Raw genomic sequence first — 20,849 nt, forward strand, 5'->3', positions numbered from 1 at the left:
TTGGCAGGTCCTGTACCAAGCCTTCTCAGAGCTCAGGAAGGATGCTCACAGAGAACACATTCTTGCTCTAAATTCCTGGCAAAAAAGACTCAATTTCCCTTCAAAAGCCCAGTTTAAGCTCTTAATGATGCCCCTTTCAAAAGCCCCTCTGATGGGAGGATTCAGATCTCTTCAGGTCAGCAGAAGCTCAATTGGGATCTTCAATTAAATGAAATCCCGAAGCTTTCATTTTGGGGGTAAAAGAGTCAGTTTTAAAAGACTGACTATTTTATAAAAGTACTATTGAGAGTATATGTTGGGTCCATTAGAGATTCAGTGTAACTTTCTAGCGTAAACTTGTTTGAATGATCTCTCTTACAAGACTTCCTTAAGACATCAGACGAACCTCATTCTTTAAAGAGATGTGGTTTTACTAGACAGCATATTGCATATTTGTACCAACACATTTTTAAAAGATTTTTCCTTTAGACTTCCTTGTTCTTAAAGAATTCCAGCTTTATTTTGTCCCTCTTTTGTGGGGAAAGATCCATGGAGCGAGATCTCCTCGTTTGTGGGCAATTTATACATGGCACATTTTTTTTCAAGATGTATATCATTAGAAAATTGCCCCCAAAATGTTGAGACATCTTAAATACAGTCCCACATTTGCCAGGGAAATTTCATTATGTTCTGTGTTTTTACCTGGTTATGAGCAACAACATTCTTGGAAATTGTATTTTCCCTAGTTTCCCCTGATGATTTGAATGATTGAAATCAATGTGATAAAATTGAATCTGGTGTTCAAAATAATTTAAAAATGTAATATATGCATTACACCTAGTATATATGGAATCATCAAAGATTTAGTACTGACACTAAGAGCGAATCTCTGTCCAGTTTCCTTGCATTTTTGTAATGAAAAATCATGATGATGCCAGTCTTAAAAGAGACTCCTATACCTAATGAACTGCTCTTTTGAATCATTATTTACTAATTGTGCTACACGAATGAGGCAAAAATATCTGTTCTGTACATCGTTACTTTGATTTATAGGGAAAGATGAAGGATGGTAGGAAATGATGCGCCATTTCTCTTATGTTATTGATGTTATTTGGCTAGAGCTCAGTAATTCTGTTCCACAAAGTGGGTGGGTTAGAAAGTAAAGGGATTGGAGGCAGAGAGATTACTTAAGAAGCTATTATATTAGAATAGAACAGAGGTGAGGAGGGCCTGGACTAAGGTGATAACCCTATGAATAGAAAAAAATTACCGATGTGAGAAATGTAGAGGTAGAGTTGACCTGACTTGAAAGTGAGTTGGATGTGTAAAGGGTAAAATTATGGCTGAGACTGAATGTAATAATTATTTTTGTTGCCAAGGACTTAATTTATAAAATTCTAATGAAAAAAACAAGTCAGCTGGAAATTTTATGTTGTTTAATTGATATTGGAGGAGATTAAGGAGAAGGAAGAAGGAAAGGAGTAGATCTCTTCCCCTCCCCTTCCCCCCCCACCAGCTGGTCCCGAGCGAGGAGATTAGGAGATAAGGTTTTGGAGTATGAAGGAGGAAAGAATCAGCCTGACCTTCAAAGGGGCTCAGCTAAGATGCCTGAACCTGAAATCAGCTCCAGGGCAAAACTCACCACCCAACTCAGACAATAGCCACTACCACGCCAAGATGTCGAAATTCCTAGCAAGCTCTCAGCCAGAGTCATCTCTCCAGGGAAAGAGGAAGAGACAGGAAGTGGCATGCCTTATATAGACAGTTTTACATCACTTTCCTGTGTCTCATCTGTACCAATGATGACTTGACTTAGGACAGCCCAGAGGTCTGTCCTTTTTTTTGTACATGTCTGTTGAAGGCCATCTCCTCAGATAATTAAATCTTGAGTTTGGCACAGACCTTCCTAATCTTGTTAAACTAAGAAGGGTGAAGAATGTAGAGTTTCCAAGACCTGATTCTGTTATTCCAAGTATCTCCATTGTTATTGATCAGGAAATAGCTGAATCAGATCTTCTAAAGAATGGTCTGATTAGGGTGGAATACTTTTAAAATTTACAGATGTGAAGCCTGAGAGAGATGTAAAAGTTAACCAATATTTAATTTTATTCTTTCTCCCCCTCTCTATTCAAGGAAAATTTAATAATATGAGAAACTATTACTTTTGTTAAAATAGTGACCATGGCACAATAAATCCTATTAATTGATTTTTTCCATTGATAGCTGGAACTTCATATGAAAGAGAAAAGAGAAGATATATTGATAAAGTGGTCTTTCCTTAATGTGTCGGAGATGAATATAAAAATCCAACCTAAAGCAAGACAGGAGGTGAGTCATTTTTTATAATTTTCAATATAGTTCATATCACAGAAATTTTTTTGACATTTTTCTTCAATAATCTATTTTTTCTTTTATATATACAGTTAACATTTTTATTTAGAATATTTGTCCATGGTTACATGATTCATGATCTGTTTCCCCCCCCCCCCCCCCCAATCAGACAAGCAGTTCCACTGGGTTATGCATGTACCATTGTTCAAAACATTTGTTTTTTTAAATTTTGAGTTCCAAATTCTCTCCCTCACTGCCTCCCTTCCCTCCTCCCTGAGATGGTTTAATATAGGTTACGCATGCAAAAAACATTTTGTATTCGCCATAGTGAAAAATAGCATGATTTGATCTGCATTCAGACTTTGCCTGTTCTTTCTCTAGAGGAGGATAGAATTTTTCAGGATCAAGCCTTTGGAGTTGTCTTAGATCATTGGATTGCTGAGAATGGCTGTCCTTCACCATGATCATCATGACAATATTACTGTTGAGGTGTGCACGGTTCTCCGGGCTCATCACTGCACTTCCCATTAGTTCATGCCATTCTTTCCAGGCTTTTCTATACTTATAATCTGGCTCATAATTTCTCCATTTCTTAACAGTAACATATTTTTGGTTTCTGGCTTTTCGTCTGTTCTGTTTTGTTGGTGGAGTTCGTCTCACTCACGTTCATGGTGATGGCGTTTTTCTCTCCATCCTATTTCTCCCATTTCTTCTTTCTCTCTTTTGCAGTCTCTCCTCAAAAGCCCCTTTTGCGTTGGATCCCTCCCTCTCCTAATCTCCCTTCCCTTCTGTCAGCCCTGCTTTCCTTTCTTCATCCCCTTTCCCTTCTCCTTCCCGTTTGGGGACGGTAGAGTCCTGTACCTGATGGAGGGTGTCTGTTATTCCCTCTGAGCCAATTCTGATGGGGCTAGTTTCAAGTGTTGCCTCCCCTCCTCCCATCTTCCTTTCTTCTAGGGTGGACGGGGAGCCCCCGCCCCCTTCTGATAATGGTATTAGCCGTCGTGATTATTCGCAGAGCAGTCATTCGTGTTTGAGTTAATCGTCAAATAGCACAGTTTGCCAAGAAGAAAACAGCCAGGTGGTCTTAAACCGTGCGGACCACCGGCCGGTGACCCAAAGTGTCTACCCTGCTGCCTGCAAACCCGAGGCGATCACTGAGGAGGGGCGGGCTGCCTTGGGGGTGCCTGGTGGTGCCGACTCCCAACGCCAGAGATCGTCAGCAGAAATCATCAGACCTAAAGGCAGAGGCCTGGCAAAGGCCAGTCTAATAACAGATATTAATTGCCACTCGCAGGGATGGTCTCTCCTCTGGCACTGGCCTCACTAATTAAGACCTGCGGTCAGCCTCCTTTCACTTTGACTGCATTTTCAGGCTCCAATACGTGCGAGGCCACCTGGTTTCTGTGCACATAAAAGGCTGCCTCCCGAGGCTCGCTCGGAGACTGTGTGGCAGTCTTTCACCACAACTGTCAAAGCTCCTCTTCCTGTGCCTGCCGCTTCTGTGAGAGATGATTCTCTTCCTCTTCCCTCGTCTCCCTCTTCCTCACCCTTTCATTGGCTTTTCCTGAAATCCTCTGTTTAGACTTCCAACTGCCCCAGGGACGGCTCCTTCCTCCAGAGTTCATTGGATCATCTGCTCATCCTTATCGACGCCCTCAGGATTCTCCTTCTGGTCCGCCTTTTCATGCTTCTCTCAGTCTGCCCTGAAAGCAACCTCGAATAGTCTGCTCTGCTCTTTGCGTCGGGGTGCTTGAGCGTCCTCTAGTTCACCAAATCTTCATCTAATCGGCATTAAACCCCGCCTGCTGGCTCTTCTTGGGGGGGAGACTAGCCCCTCCTCCAGGCCCTCCAAACTGTCAAGAGGAAGGAGGAGTCTGCAGGGGATCCATGCAGGGATGGAGGCGACCAGGGAGAGTGCTGGAGTGTCGGGAAGAGGGTTGGGCTGAAAGACTGAAGAGCGGCGAGCGTCCCTCTGGGGGCTTGCTGAAGGCAGGCATGCAGGGGCTTTGCTGCCCGGCCCCTGGCGGACGCCCTCACCTGTCCATCGGGTTACGGCCTGCGATGACCCTTGAAGGGAGGCTGACCTGACTCGGCGTGCAGGCACGTGCGGCTGCCGGGCAGTGAGCTCTGCGTCCGGCTGGACTTGGACTTCCTGGGGCCTGCCGAGCTTGCCTCAGACCAGAACCTCCAGATCAGCTCAGGGGGGTGAGTGCAGAATGAGCTGGAGCAGGGCCTGGGAATGGAGATGACCGCGGTGAGGACGGGGCTGGCCGAGGCTGTGAAGACAATCCTGGGCACCTCAGTTAGAGAATTGGCCTCAGGGTCACCCTGGCCCCATCTCAGCCGTTCCCTATTTCATCGCCGCCTGCCCCAGTCGGGGTGGGCTGTGTGCGGGCCTCAGGCGCTGCCCCGTTTGAGTGGCCTTTCCACTCACACTTCACCCCGTCCCGTCCCCCAAACGTCGCCCCAGGACAAACCCTGCCGTGTAGAAGCTGCTGTGTTTTGTGTATGGCTACGACTGGCCATCTTGACCTGGGAACTCTGGAATGTGGCTGCAATACTCCTTGGGGTTTTGACTTGGGGATCTGCCTTAGGACATGACCCGTGGAGCCTCTCAGTTCCTCTTTTGCTCTCCGGCCCAAGAATATCGGGGCCGTTTTCCTTGATATTGTCTTTAAAGAGGATGCTTAGGCTTTTTTTGTCATGGCGTTGGGGTCCGAGCGGAAGACCACCCCAAGGAGCTCATGGAGACAAGGCAATCCGGCAAAGGGAAGTCTTGATTGCTAGCGTGCCAGGGCTGCCCCAAGAGAGGGGCCGTGCTGGCTTGGCTGGGGGAGCACTTTTCATAGTGTAGGGGGCTAGTATGAACAATAGGATTTCGTGGTTTGGCAGGTGCAGCTGGCTGAGGGGTTCACAATGCAGGGAGTGTCTGCTTAGCTGCTAGGATGGTTATGCGGACTTGGACAAGAGTTTACTTCTGGCCCCCAGAGGTTGTTCTGACCTCCTTCAATGGCTTTCAGGTCGTCCAATAATTCTTACATTTTCTTTCCCTTGGATCTATTTTCCAGGTCAGTTGTTTTTATGGTGAAATACTTCACTCTTCCCCCTGCCCCCCTCCCCATTTTCCCATTCTTTTGAAAATGCTTTATTATTTCTTGGTGTCTCATGGAGTCATTAGCTTGCCCAATTCTAAATGTAAGGAATTAGTGATCTTTTGTACCTCTTTTTCTAGTTGTCCAATTCTTTTTTTGTTATTTTTCTTAGTATTTTTTGTGCCTTTTACCAAGCTATTGACTCTTCTCATAATTTTTTGCATCATTCTGCTTACTTTTAATTTTTTTTCTTCATTCTCTCTTATTTTATTTTTAAAAATCTTTTCTGAGCTTTCCTGTGGTTTCGTCTTGGGATTGTATTCAATTTACATTTTTCTTTGAGGCTTTGCTTATAGCTGTTTGATGTTTTGTCTTCTGGGTTTATAGCTTCCCTTCCATCGTAGTTACATTGTTATAATTAGTTTTTTTTGTTTGCTCATTTTCTAGTCTATTTCTTGAGTTTTATCTGTGTCAGAATTGGCATCTGCTCCCCAGGGGGAGGGAGCACTTTCCTAAGGTTCCCTTCAGGCTTTCCTTGCTTCTGTTTTCAGTGTACCTCTGAATGTCTGTAAGTTTGGTGTTCCCAAAGTGGTGTGATCTAAGGTCAGGGGTGGTCACTGCTCTCCTAGCCTGGGGCGTGGCTCTGGCCTAGGAAGAGACCCGGCTTCGGCGTCGTTTGAGCCTTCTTTAGCCCTTCTCCTGGCCCTGGAACTGTGGCGGTCCTCTAGCGCCCCCCTTTCTGGGATTTGAAACGAGCCCTGCTCTTCAGTAAGCAATCAAACATTGCTGTACACGCCGCAAGCAGGGCCCGCGTCCTGTTCCGCAGTCGCCATGCACGCCGCTGACCCTTTGGGCCGAGGGCTCATCCCCCAGCCGGACGTCCTGAGCACGCTCTCGCAGCGTTTCCCTTCGTGGTCTCCTCCCCCCATTGCGCGGCATCCGCACTTCCCTTGTCTGAGAACTCAGGAAAGGGCTGCTGCTTTTCTGGGAGCGGCCTGGCTGGGTGGCGTGGGGGGGCCCAGGCCCACCTGACTGGCCCAGGGAGCTCCCCCTCGGCGTAGCCCTTTCCACTGACCTTCCCTGCCCTTCGGCACTGGAGTGGAGGCCTCGTGGCTCGGGAGGGACTTGGGGAAGCTCGGCCGAGGGCTGCTCTGCGATGGCTTGTGCGCGGGGCAAGCTGGGGTCAGGGGCGGCTCCCGTCTTCCTTCCCATCTTCCACTGCTCGCCTCCAGAGGCCTCGTCCCTTGCTCACTCCGGGGAAAACGCTTCTTAAATAGTTCTTGACATGGAAGGTGCGCACGCTCTAGGAGGGCGGCCGTCCCCTTCACCCTGCTCACCCACCCCAGCGGCGGCCCGTTATGGCCCCTTCGGCCCCGTGGTACGGCGCGGGCCGTGGCGGCGCTCGGCGATCCTGCGGGTGGCCGGGAAGTGGGCTTCCCTGTAGTGTGTGAGCTCCTCAGAGCGAGGGGCGCGCTTTGCTGCCTCCCTGTGTGGGGCGGCCCCAGAACGCCTGGTCAGCCGTCGCCTTGTGCGCCTTTGCTTGACTGACGTCATGGACTAGTCGAAATGACGAGCTCGTGGACTTCCTGGCCTGTCCGGTCAGCTGTCGCAGCACTGCAGTCGGGCCTTTCTTCTCTGCTGGGCCTGTTCCTGTGCTGTTGTGCAGCTGCCATTTGTGACGGGACGTCCGACGATAAGGACGTCCTTGTTTCATTGTTGTCGTCACTCTTTGCTCTCCGCCTCCGTCCGAGTCTCGAGATGGAAGGGCGAGGCCGGACAGACGGACTGAAGCCCAAAGTCGGAGCTCAGACTGGAACTCGGCACGTCCCGCCTCCAGGCCCGGCTGTCTCTGCACCAGGCCGCCTGTTACAAGGGAATCACTTTAAAAGACTGATATATATTAATTTAAGGTCGCCAAGGAATTCAGCTATGTAATTCCTAAATGAAAAACTCAAGTCAGCCGTCAACCTTTCATGGAGTTTAATTTCAATAGGAGGAAGAAAGGAATTAGAGAGAGAGAGAGAGAAAAAGGGAGAGAAGGGAATAGGGCTTAAATACCCTCTCTGTTTAGGCTGGGCCAAAGGGCCCAAGCCCTTAGATAGCTGGGGCAAAGAAAAGAGATCAGTCCCTATTACTCACGTGTCCAAAATGGAGAAACAGTCTCAGCGGCCCCCACCTTCAGTTTCCTTCAGAGCAAGCCTTCTCAGAGCCCACACGAGCCACACCGAGCAACTCTCCACCTCCCCCTTGGAGTCTCCAGACCCTCTATCTTTAAGGACACCATCCAAGTTGCCTCCCCTCATTCCTCACATCTACCAATCACTCTTCATCAATTTCCCTGTGCCAATGGTGGCTCTCGCTTAACCCAGGACCGCCTAGAGGTTTCTGGCTTTGCACATGTCTGTTGAAGGTCATATTTTCAAATGATTAAATCTTTACTCCTTTGCTACAGCCCTTTCTAAATCCTGTTAATCTGAGTAGGGTAGAGATTGGAATAATTAAATTTTGATCTATGCTGCAGCCCTTACTCAATCCTGTTAGGACTGAGTAGGGTGGAGATTGATTCCAAGTATCTCCATTGTATCAATTCTAAAATCAATCATGACTCAAAGAACTTCCTGTTCTATGCTTAAGCATAGGTCAAAGCCCTTTCCATTGTTCAGCAAAAGGTTTCTGTCCTAAAGTAATCTTAAGAAGGGAGGAGGAGGAACCTCCCATGCCAATGGGGTTCCCATTCCAATAGACTATCAGTAAGAAATTTTCCAAGTATGAAATATCCCAATGGTGAAATTTCCAACATTTATAAGTCTAAGGAATTTTGAGGTTTACACACCCCACTGCCACTTCCCCGGGACTGGGCACGATTGGGAATCTGTATGACCGCAAGCGCAGGAAGAGCGCGTAGAGACGTTTGGAGGCTGCTTTGTTCAAGCTTATTTCTGGTGGGACGCTTGAGACGGCTGCTGCTCCACTTCCTTTGTGGCCCCACTAACGGCCTCCGCCGTCGCCACGCGCCGACTTGGGTGGCCCTTGGGGGTGCCGGGCCCCCTTACACGGCGCAGCCTGTGAGCAGCCGAGCGTCACGCCTCTGCCCGTGTTGTTTTGGGGTGCCCCCAACAAAGCTGCCGTACAATGTCCATTTGGGCAGGCCTTGGAGGCCATCGGCGCCCGCTCTTTGGCTTTGTTGATGAGGACACTCACGGCAGAGAGACGGTGGCTCGCGTGAAGCCGGACGTCAGGACGGAGCAGCGTCCAGACCCAACCCAGGTCTGGCCCCCGAGGGCAGCTCCCTCCTCCTTAGTGGGACTTGGGCAGCCCCCAGGTCAGCCATTCCGTGAGCCTCTTGGCTTGCCAGAAAGGAGGCCAGGCCTCGCTGTGCCATTTCTCACAGCCCACATCATCGCTGGACTCACTCGGCCGCCACGCCAGGGCTCTTCCGGCTGCTTCTCCGGAGGGGCTGCTAATGGTGTCTCCTCTGTCCCCAGGGTCCGATCATCGGGGCCCTCGGACTGTGCCGAACCCTCGAAGAGACTCTGAAACGTTTATTTAGCTCCGTCTCCCCGTCGGTCCTGTTGAGCACAAAGACCCTGGACGTACGGAATGCCCAGGTGAGCCTTTTCTGTAGCGCTTGGGGGCACCGAAGGCCCCCTTCGCTTCCCGCCTGCCGCCTTCCCAACCTTCGGGGCCTTCAGCCCTTTGCGGAGGCCGGGTCCCAGACGCCATGTTTCTGTCCAGTAGAGAGTTGTAGAGCACGTAACGCACACACACATCTCAGCGAAGGGGTGTTTCATCATGTTTGCACGACTAGTCCTGAAACCAGGAAGACCTGAGCTCGTATCCTGCTTCTGGGATATCTAGGCCGTGTGCTGATGGCCACGTCACCCAAACTCTCAGGTAACTTTCTAAGCCTTTAATTTACAGAGAAAGTATTTCTGTCAGTGGAGGAAACTTTGCAGTGAAGGTTTTGATATTTTAGCCTTTCACCTGATTCTACTGGAAGTTTTTTTGTTTTCTTATGAAAACTTATTATTCCGTGTTTCGGCGAGGGGTTCTCACCACGGCACGTCTCACTGATGGACAGGAAATGGATTAGTGTCTCTTTCAATCATTTTATCCCAGTTGTTTGGTAAAATGTGGAAAACAGGTTTTCTCTCATTCTCTTGAGTAATTGTCGGTTTTACACCCAGGATATGCTGTATACCTCCACCATCCCTCAGGACCTCTGCCCTCCTAAACCCCCACGGGCCCACAAGTTAAAACTGTTGGTGAAGAATATCCGAGCAACCCTGCTGAAGAATGCCGGTGCTTCAGGTAGAATACTGGAAACAGTCGATGTCGTTGCAAAAAGATGAACTAGCCTGGGGCTTTTTGTGAAATCAGTTATGCATTTTGGCATGAAGAAGCACATGCAGGGGATAAAAGGCTGAAGTTGCTTTTAGGTGGTAAATACTGTTCGGTTATGCTGTGCTTTCAGATTCCGTGGTCCAGATTTTGGAGAAAGAAACCTAAAAGATCAAAGCAAAAGAACTGAAGAAAGTTAGAAAGCCAGTTCATCTAGGATTCCAGGCAGTATTTTTCCCTTAAGAGTTACAAGATCTTGCCATGAAATAAGGTTATTCCTTTTTTTTGTTCTTTTATTGCTGGTCAATGATCTGAAGTGAAAATATTTTATTCTCTAGAAATTATTATCCTTCTTGTCAAATTTATCCCCCCCCCTTAGGAAAAACAGTGGGCTTGTAAAATAATTCATAGCTCTTATATGCAAAGTACCTCTCTAATGGGGCATCCCTCTTCTTCAAAAAGCAGATAGTTTTCTATCTGGATTAAGAAAAAAGAATGATGATAAAAAACACGTAGGAAAGCTTTTATTTGTCAAGTGGCTCAGGATTCAAATGGGGACAGGGGTGTTCTGGAAGCAGCTGACCTGGCTTGCCAGAGCCAATCGTTACATTTGTGGTGTAAAGCATTTGTACCCTGGGAATTGGCAAATGCTACAAGTCAGGGCTTGTTTTTTGTTTTTAATTAATTGACTAGACTTAACAAAGTGACAGGGAATTATTAAAAATTGAGACTAAGCTTAAAGTATATTTCTTATGCTTTTTTTCCCCTTTTGGAATGCCAATTATTAATTATTTACTAGCACACTCCTGGGTGGCAGGAAGGTGAGTCGCCCCCTTATCCTAACTCTATGTGCAGCCAAATAGTGTATGTTAGGGATTAGGGAGATTCTCAGTCAGATATTGGTTGTTACATACAGGTAAAATTTCCTTGAGCCCCAAACAATTTCATTGCCAATAACCTACTAAACTGAGTCATCTTACCATTCCAAGAAAGCACTCTGCAACATATTTTTTCTTGTGCTGAAGTAAGTACATATGTGTGTGTTGCTAACTCAGTACAAGAAAACTATAGGGGTTTTCCTGTTAAGTTAGTAATTTTAACTTCACAAAGATCTCAACTTAGAAAAGTCTCCTACTTATTTGATGAAGGAAATTAAAAATACCCTATTCATTATAGTGTGATTTTATCGTAATCATTAGTTTCTAAGTTTGTCCAAGAATAATACATTATAGTGTAATAGTTAAAGGAATTGTAGAGGATTAAGAGGGACAGGGGATAAGGAAGGTTTTGTAACAGGGAATGGAGAAGTTGAAGGGAGAGAGGGAATATGGTTGCCAGTGAGGTAAAACAAGAGAGATGCCAGCTGCCGAGAGGCTGTCTTTGAAAAATGGGGTTCCCAAGAAATGGGACACCTATGATAGACTGAGGGGGCATCTTCTCTATAGAATGATGTAGCAGATACCCCGGATCAGGTAAGCACAGACCCTCCTGAGGGACAAGCTTCCCCGTGACCAAGGTCGCCCAGCAGGCGTCTGATAAGGACCATTTATGATTGAATGGCTGTCCTGAGGTTCAGCCCCTGAATGACAGACAGTCCTCCTATCTGACTACGGGTTATTTAAGCAAAGATGAATTTTAATAACAAGTTTGGATTGGGGAGGTATCAGGGAAGAGGGAATCAAGATTTCCCTAGATTGGGTTTGAGTCTCTCTCAGCTTTGGAGCTGAGGACAGGCCTCACAGGCTGGTGGAAGGTTTCTTTTATTCCTGTCTATGCTAATCTGTGCTAGCTTTCTTAAGTTCAAAGTCTTTAGCAGTAGAAAGCAAGAGGAAGAAAAGTTCTGACCTTCAGAGCTGGTTGGACTTGTCTCTTCGGGTTGACGCCCCTAACGACCAGCCATAGAGTTCAAACCACTCCCCTTAAATCCTTTTGTTCGAAGACATGATCACAGGAATCCAGGTAGAGCTCACAGTTGGGAAAAGTTCAGGAATAGAGGCCCTTCTATCTTGAGACAGGGAGAGAGGCTCCTTCCAGTCTGAGGGCCAGGACAGAGAGAGTCTCAGTCAGGAGACCAACTGACACTCCAAGTCCCCTCCCCCCACCAACTGTCATTCTTGTCAATATCTTCTCTCTAACATTCCAGCTGCTGTTTGTTCCACTCGAGTGGCAGAAAGTCCAAAACCTGATTCGGTTTTCCTTTCCACAATAGTTTATTCTCTGTGTAGAAAAATTTGAAAGTCAACTTCTTAGAAAGAAAGGCAAACTACTTAGAAAGTCAAATAAAAGTTAATTGAAGTAATCACTTCAACAAAATTGTAAGATATTAAATAAATGCACACAAATCATTGACTTTCTTCCACATTACCAATAAAAATCATTAGGGAAAAAAAAGAGAAGATCCATTTAAAATAGTTCCAAAATTATAAACTACTATCAAGACACCCTTAGGAACTAGGTGGATACAACTCTATAATATTCTTTATTGAAATAAAACCAGACTCAAGTAATGGGAGGAATGTTAATTTCTCTCAAGTAGGCTTGGCCAATATAAGAAAAATGACACTGTTCCCTAAATTAATTTATGTATTCAATGTCATTCCAAATTATCATAGGAGTACTTTGTAGAATTTGAAAAAAAATGAATAAATTCATCTAAAGCAACAATAATCAAGGATCTCAAAGATAAGCATTTTTTTAAACCCTCACCTTCCATCTTGGAGTCAATTCTGTGTATTGGCTCCAAGGCAGAAGAGTGGTCAGGGCTAGGCCATGGGGGTCAAGTGACTTGCCCAGGGCCACACAGCTGGGAAGTGTCTGGGGCCACATTTGAACCTAGGACCTCCCATCTCTAGGTCTGACTCTCAACCCAGCTGTTCCCAAGATAAGCATTTTTTAAGGAAATGAAATGATTTGTTAACCAAAGTTAGAATTGTACAACAAAGCATTATTTTTTTAAAAACTGTTAAAAAAAATAGATGTGTATAAATTGTGGGCAGCATACAGAAAAATCCTGAGCTATTGAAGTAAGAACTTATTATTTTACAAAAATTTCTATAAAAACTGAAATTCAGTCTGACACAAAGAGGTATAGAGCATCATCTCCCATAGTTTTGGTCCAAATGGATGAATAAGATTGAGTTAAAGGGTTAGATATAAAGTAGAGGAGCAAGGAAAAAATTCATTATTAGCTTGATGAATGGGGGGAATATTTATGACTAAACAAGCAATATAGAAAAAAAGGACAATTTTTAGTACATAATTAAAAAAAAACACCCTAAACATTTGGTCTTAGTGTCAATTCTAAGACACATGAGTGGCAGGTTTAGGTAATTGGAATTAAATGACTTGGCCAAGGTTACACATCTAGGAAGTATCTGAAGCCAGATCTGAAGCCAGGTTCTCCCCACTCCAGGCCTTGTGCTTTATCCACTGTGATACTTAGCTGCCTTTGATTATGTCAACTTTTATTTTATTTTCCATGGGTCCATGATTCATGTTCTTTTCCACCACCTCCCCATAGCCAATGAGTAATTCCACTGGGTTTTACATATGTCTTTGATGAAGACGTATTTCCATATTATTAATATTTGTATATGGGTGATTGTTTAGAGTCTACATCCCCAATCATATCCCCATTTACCCATGTATTCAAGCAGTTGTTTTCCTTCTGTGTTTCTGCTCCCACAGTTCTTTCTCTGGGTGTGGAAAGTGCTCTTTCTCATAAGTCCCTCAGAAATGTCCTGGATCACTGCATTGCGGCTAGTAGAGAAGTCCTTTACATTCAGTTGTACCACAGTGTATCAGTCTCTGTGTACAATGTTCTCCTGGTTCTGCTCCTCTCACTCTGCATCAATTCCTGGAGGTTGTTCCAGTTTACATGGAATCCCTCCAGTTCATTTGTCTTTTGGGCTATGTAAACTTTTAAAAAATATTTGCTTAGGGGGCAGCTGGGTAGCTCAGTGTGTTGAGAGCTAGGCCTAGAGACGGGAGGTCCTAGGTTCAAATCTGACCTCAGACACTTCCCAGTTGTGTGACTGTGGGCAAGTCACTTGACCCCCATTGCCCAGCCCTTACCATTCTTCTGCCTTGGAGCCAATTCAAAGTATTGACTCCAAGGTGGAAGGTAAGGGTTTTATTTTAAAAAAAAAATTTGCTTAAATAGATCTAATGTAGTTAAATTAAAAAAGAAACAAGTAAATGGGAAAATATCTTTGCAGCAAGTTTCTCTGATAAAAGTATCAACTTCAATATAAACTGATTAAAGATGAGACCAAAAGCCATTCTCCATAAAGAAATGGTCAAAGGAATTTTTCAAAGGAAAATATCCAAGCTACTGACAACCATTTGAAAAAAAAATGCTTTAAATCCCTAAAAATTAGATAAATGAACATCAAAACAACCTTTAAATTCTGCCTTACACACATGAGACTAACAAAGACTACAAAAGAGGAAAATGAGAAAAGATGGAAAATAGGCCCATTTAGTGGAGCTTTGAATTTGTCCAGCCATTCCAGAAAGGAGTTTGGAACTGAACCCTAAAAGTTCATAAAGTGTACATACACTTTTACCCAGGTATATGCCACCACTAAGCCAGAGATGAAAGAAAGAGGAAAAGAACTCCTTTGCATCAAAATATGTCTATAGGCCTTTTTTATAATAGCAAAGAATTGGAAATTAAGGGGATTTCTTTTGAAGAATGGCTGAATGAATTTGATTTGGAAACATAATAGAATTTTGTTGTGCCATAAGAAATGATGAAAAGGATGGTTTCAGGGAAATTGAAAATATTTGTATGAAATTATGCAGAATGAATTGAGCAGAAGTGAACCTTTCATTCAACAGTAACTATAATATTAAAGCAAACAACTTTGCATATATTAAAATTTTGCCTAGTGTTACAAGGGAATCACTTTAAAAGACTGATATATATTAATTTAAGGTCGCCAAGGAATCAGCTATGTAATTCCTAAATGAAAAACTCAAGTCAGCCGTCAGCCTTTTTTGGAGTTTAATTACAATAGGAGCAAGAAAGGAATTAGAGATATATATAGAGAGAGAAAGGGGAGAGAAGGGAATAGGGCTTAAATACCCCTTCTGTTTAGGCTGGGCCAAAAGGCCCAAGCCCTTAGATAGCTGGGGCAAAGAAAAGAGATCAGTCCCTATTACTCACGTGTCCAAAATGGAGAAACAGTCTCAGAGGCCCCCACCTTCAGCTTCCTTCAGAGCAAGCTTCCTCAGAGCCCAGGAACCACACCGACCCAAAAACTCCACCCCTCTCCTCCAGACCCTCCTATCTTTAAGGACACCATCCAAGTTGCCTCCCCTCAGTCCTCACATCTACCAATCACTCTTCATCAATTTCCCTGTCAATGGAGGCTCTCGCTTAACCCAGGACCGCCCAGAGGTTTCTGGCTTTTGCACATGTCTGTTGAAGGTCATATTTTTCAAATGATTAAATCTATACTCCTTTGCTACAGCCCTTTCTAAATCCTGTTAACTTGAGTAAGGTAGAGATTGGAATAATTAAATTTTGATCTAGGCTGCAGCCCTTACTCAATCCTATTAGGACTGAATAGGGTGGAGTATCTCCATTGTATCAATTCTAAAATCAATCAAGACTCAAAGAAATTCCTGTTCTATGCTCAAGCATAGGTCAAAGTCCTTTCCATTGTTCAGCAAAGGGTTTCTGTCCTAAAGTAATCTTAAGAAGGGAAGAGAAGGAACCTCCCATGCCAATGGAGTTCCCATTCCAATAGACTATCAGTAAGAAATTTTCCAAGTATGAAATATCCCAATGGTGAAATTTCCAACATTTATAAGTCTAAGGAATTTTGAGGTTTACACTAGAGACAGGAGGTCCTAAGTTCAAATCTGACCTCAGACACTTCCCAGCTGTGTGACCCTGGGGAAGTCACTTAACCCCTATTGCCTAGCCCTTACCACCCTTCTGCTTTGGAACCAATACACAGTATTGATTCCAAGATAGAAGGTAAGGGTTTGAAAACAAAAGAAAGAAAATATTAACACTTTGAATCCATGCAAGATCCAGCCATGATTCCAGAAGAATGATAAAGAAGCATCATACCTCACTCTTGACAGAGAGACAATGGACTCAGGGTACAAACTGAGATATAATACTTTTTGGTCATGGCCAATATAGTAATTTGTTTTGTTTATTGTCAAAAGCAGGGTTGTTTTTGTTTGTTTGTTTTTAATACACCCTTGCCTTCCATCTTGGAATAAATACTGTCTATTGGTTCTAAGGCAGAAGAGTAATAAGGGCTAGGCAATAGGGGTCAAGTGACTTGCTCAGGGTCACACATCTAGGAAGTGTCTGAGGCCAGACTTGAACCTAGGACCTTCCATCTCTAGACCTGGTTCTCAATTCACTGAGCCACCCAGCTTCCCCCCAAAAGCAGGGTTTTGCTTTTTAAGTTCTTTTCCCAGTTGTCTTCAGCCTCTCTTAATTGTGTTTTGAATTCTATTTTGAGTTTTTCCAAAAGCCTGTGTCTAACTTGCTGGAGTTTCTGTGTTTTTGCTTGGTGTTCCTTGATCTTCCTCAGTTACATTTGCTCTTTGTTCATTGCCTGGATAAAAGCTGTCACTTGTAATTTCTTTTTTCTTTTTCTGTTGTTTGCTCATATTTGCCCCTTCTTTCCCCCTTCCCCCAGTTGCCTGTAGTTGTGTTCCTCTCATTATGTGCTGGTTCTGTGGGTTTGGGCTTTTTTGTCAGCCTTCACCCTTGGAACTTGGTAAGGCTCTCAGAGCCATCTGTGGGGGAGGGGTGTTGGAGCTTGAGCTTCCCTGCCCTCTGAAGGCTTGATAAGATTAAGGCCTTGTAGCGTGTGCCCTGGGTGTGCCCTGAGGCCAAAATCTCAGGATGAGGGGGATGGTGGTAATATGGAGTGTCTCATCTGAGACTGGGCTGCCTTCTTTGAGGTTCTCCTCCAGCTGTCTCCCCGCCACCTGTTTTCAAAGCCCTGAGCCTGGCATAGCTTTACCTGCAAAGACACGCCCTTGCCCGCCCAGAGATTCCAGCCACTGCTGGAGGCTCCGTGCTGTAGGTGGGGGAGGGGTCCTGGGACCTTCCTTCTTCCTTCCTTTTAAAACCAAGTGTTCTGAAATTTAGTCTTGGGGGGGGGGGTGTACCTTTTAAGTTGATTCCAGCAGGAGGTTCCCTGGCTCTGTCCTGTTGTTAGGTTTGGTTTTCAGTCCCCTCGGAGCTTTGTGTTTTTGATCGGTGAGGAAGCGTTTGTGGAGGTCTGAACTTTTGCTTCCTCTTCGCTGCCACCGTGGCTCTGCCTCCAAAAGCAGGCTTTGAACGTTTTTATTTTGTTTTCTTTTTCACAACAGAGTAGTTAGACAAAAAGAAAATAGACTTTGATCTATTAATAAAACAATTAAAAATAGAAAGGATTCAGTTCAGGGAATGAAATGATAACATGGAATTATACTCCAACTCCTTACTTTCCCGTCTGGCATGCTTCCCCTAAAGCAGTTTCCGTTTTCTTCCTCACATATAAAGTGGATTTTGTTTGGTTTGAAAGGTAGGATTTTTGTGTGGTAAATCTGTGGCTTAGCTAATAAGCTACTGACCATACAAGCAAAAGCTAGTTCAGCCCTCACTTTAGCCTCAGATGGGGAACACGGCATTCCTACACACATACATGTGTACAATTATGCCTCCACAGTAAAGTGTGGAAGCCCCAGTACTCTCGGGACTCCCAAGTAGGCATCACTGGTGTTTCCCGCGGGGCGGCTTCTTCAATACGGCGCACACACCGTGGCCGGCTGGGGGCTGAGCGCTCGAGGCGCACAACGCTGAGAAGGTCTTTTCAAAGAAGCCGGCCGGTCGCTCGTCTCCACCAGAGCGCTCGTCCTCAGAGGACGCAGACTCGCTTCCAGCACAGGAAAAGTCGCCTCTGCTTTTGGCTAACGCTTAGTCATGCTCAGAGCCTGGAGCTCTGACACTGAATGTGTTGTGGACGTTCTATGGCGAGCTCGAACGTTTCCTTACAGGTAGCCTGAGCTGTGTGCTTGTGGCTCAGTTAAACGACCCTTTCCAGACGTTCTTCGGCCCCGTAACCGAGAGTACCACCGACTTGGCTTGGAGCGAGGAGCTCCCCTTGTGAGTATGCCCATGGACGGCTCTTTCATTGCGCGCTTTGGCCCAATCAGCTTCATTCATTTTAACCCCTCCCTTCCATGTTAGAATCACGCTGCATGCTGGCTCCAAGGCAGAGGGTCAGGGCCAGGCCACGGGGGTCACCCCGCGGGGAAGGGTCTGAGGCCAGATCTGAACCCAGGGCCCGGCTCTCCGTCCACGGGGCCGTCCAGCGGCCCCATAACCAGCTTCCAGAGAACGTCTGATTCACGGGCCACCGCCGAGATCCGTCCTTGCGGACCTCTCGAGGGGCGACTTCTCCAGGGCCGCTTGGGGGCCCCGCTTTTCCTTCGTCGCTTTGCCCAGCTTGGCTTGGGTTGTGCGGGGGTCGCCCTTCCCATTGCGGCCTTTGCCGGGATTGTGCCTCTCTTTTCCGGCCTTCACTTCTTCCGCCTACATGGGTTCGCTTCTCCCTCTTTGCATCCTTGTCTCTAGTCATCAGATTTGCGTTTCTGGGACAAAGGGATGGTCCGTTCTTTAACGGAGCGACAGTGGGCTAAGCTAGTCCTCCTCGAGGATGTCCGGCTGGACCGGAGCGGGTCGAGGCGGCACCGCCGGGGCCCGCCGAGCCGAGGGCTGGGACTCGGGGAGCAGCACCTCGGAGGGCCTCGCTGAAGCAGAGTCGAACGCGGGGAGCCCCCATTCCCGGGGCGAGCCTGGCACAGGCCATGGGGGGGCTCCTGCCCGCTGCTGCTCTTCTTGGGAAGGGTCTCTGCTACAGTGGGGGAGCTTCCAAGACCCAAAGGCCAGGGAAGCCTGCGGACGTCCGCATTCCTCGTGCTCGGGGCGTCTCATGGCTCTCGGATCGCCCTCGTTCAGGCCAGGACCCAGTGCCCAAGGCAGGGGGCAGACGTGGGGCCTCCGCTTGGCTCCTGACTCCTTGCCCTGCGCGGCCCGAGCCCGTGGCCTGGCCCCGGCCACTCCTCTGCCTGGAGCTCCCCCCAGCGCTGTCCCAGGCGGGCGACGCGGGCTCAGAAGGGCTGCCTCTGCCACGGTGCTGCTGGCGACCCTCTCGCAGCAGAGTGAGGCGACTCCATCGGCTTGATGCCCACTTATTCTCCAGAGTGGTTCGTTGGTGCTGGTTTCACAGGCGCAGCAGCTGCCTGTCATGTTACGAGCCTTCCAGCACTGCTGTCACACTTTCTGCTCTCCTGCCCTTTGCAGGACGGGACGGGAAACCTCGGGAGGCTCTTGAGCCTGTCAGTACTCACTTGGAGCATTCTTTCACGTGACCGTTACTTGTTGGGAATGGTTTTGAGACCAATTTGTTTATATTCTGGACCGTGACATGACGCACAACATACTACACACCTGTTGTGTGAGCGCGTGCTGGTGAAATGACTTTTGTGTCCCTGACATGATGTACAACACACTACATGCATGTTGTGTGAGCATGTGCTGGTGAAGTGGCTTGTGTGTCCATGACATGATGCACAACATACTACATTCCTGTTGTGTGAGCGCGTGCTGGTGAAATGGCCTGTGTGTCCATGACATGATGCGCAACATACTACATGCGTGTTGTGTGAGCGCGTGCTGGTGAAATGGCCTGTGTGTCCCTGGCATGATGCACAACACACTACACGCCTGTTGTGTGAGCATGTGCTGGTGAAATGGCCTGTGTGTCCATGACATGATGCACAACATACTACATGCGTGTTGTGCGAGCGTGTGCTGGTGCTCCTCCTCAGCCAGGACTGCCCCCCAGCCAAGGCCCACGATCTCTTTCTGAGCCGTTGTCTGACCCGCTGACGGTTCCAGAAGACACAGCTCTTGCTTCAGCTGCCCCCACATCTGCTGCCTGCTGGGGCTTGCCTCGGTGTGCTCTGCCCTGCCTCTCCCTCAGCGTACACGACCGCTTGGGCACTCGGGGCCGCCGCAGCGTGCCGACCTTCAGGGCCTGATTCTGTGGCGCAGGACAAGAGCCGAGCCAGGCCGCAGACGCGGGTCCTTTGCTGGAGCCTCCCTGCCGGGGGCGGTGCCCAGCAGGGTGGGTGGGAGACGTTCCTGCCGTCAGTCCTCAGCTCTTCATCTCACCGGGCACGCGGAATAGGGAGAACAGTGACTGCAGGGCCCAGGAATGGCCTCGTCCGGCAGGCCGGCGAGAGCATCTTCACAGGTAGAGACGGGCCTGGAATGTGGGAGGCAGGGGCAGGCGGTCCGGAGACTTGGACTCACCAGATCTCAGCAGGCCCCGAGGTTGGGGTTCCTGGACTCCACACTGACAAGGGCGCTACTGGCCAGAGACCAGAAGTGCGAGGGGTCGACTTTTGTTGTTTTTAGTGGGAAAATTAAAACAGGTTAAAAAGGAAGAAAACCCGATATCATCGTCTGGCTCTGCCCAGTCACTGCAGGTGCCTTCCTTTGTGGCTGACCTTGTCGTCATCATTTTCTTTTACACTTACTTTCGGCTTCGTATGGGTTCTAAGAAGGGCAGGTTCAGTGACTTGGCTCGGGTCGCTGTTCGTGACTGAGGACGTAGTGGAACCGAGGTCCTCCTGACTCCGGGGCCGACGCTAGCTACTGTTACCTACACGTCGGCCCAGCCAGGCTTTGGTTGTTTTGTTGCCCTTTTTTCCATTTCTGCCATCCACATATATTTTTCACCCCTTTTCTTCACTTTGAGCCATTATTCCTCTGAGTTTCTTTATCATTTCATTTCTGTCTTATCTTGGTAGTATCTTCCCTAATAATGGCCATCTCCTTTATTTCCAGATCTTCGCTCTTACAAAATGTGCCATTCTAAATATATTGGAGTTTTCTACTCCTTTGTTTTTGCCATTGACCTCCTTGACGGACTCCACTGTTTGATCTGTGCACCAACAATGTTGGCTTTTTCATTCACCTTTTCAAGTAATTTCCTCCTCCCCAATATGTCTGAAAACAGTTCCTAGCGTTGACAAAGTACTTTTGAGCCTTGAATTCTCTCGCTCCTTCCCTCC

General features: G+C 46.9%; 1 protein-coding gene across 2 annotated transcripts in view; it reads left to right on the plus strand.

Annotated features, from left to right (window-relative positions):
- The window catches only part of C2CD2 (C2 calcium dependent domain containing 2), an 88,763-nt gene that overhangs the window by 19,931 nt on the left and 47,983 nt on the right, over positions 1 to 20,849 (plus strand). For both annotated transcript variants that reach the window (XM_056797058.1, XM_016433113.2), the window contains exons 4-7: positions 2,203 to 2,307; positions 8,888 to 9,010; positions 9,590 to 9,713; positions 17,763 to 17,871. In XM_056797058.1, the coding sequence (XP_056653036.1) occupies positions 2,203 to 2,307; positions 8,888 to 9,010; positions 9,590 to 9,713; positions 17,763 to 17,871 (461 nt within the window). The remainder of the gene's footprint in view (positions 1 to 2,202; positions 2,308 to 8,887; positions 9,011 to 9,589; positions 9,714 to 17,762; positions 17,872 to 20,849) is intronic.

The sequence above is a fragment of the Monodelphis domestica genome, chromosome 4 (assembly GCF_027887165.1).
Source record: "Monodelphis domestica isolate mMonDom1 chromosome 4, mMonDom1.pri, whole genome shotgun sequence".
NCBI lineage: Eukaryota > Metazoa > Chordata > Mammalia > Didelphimorphia > Didelphidae > Monodelphis > Monodelphis domestica.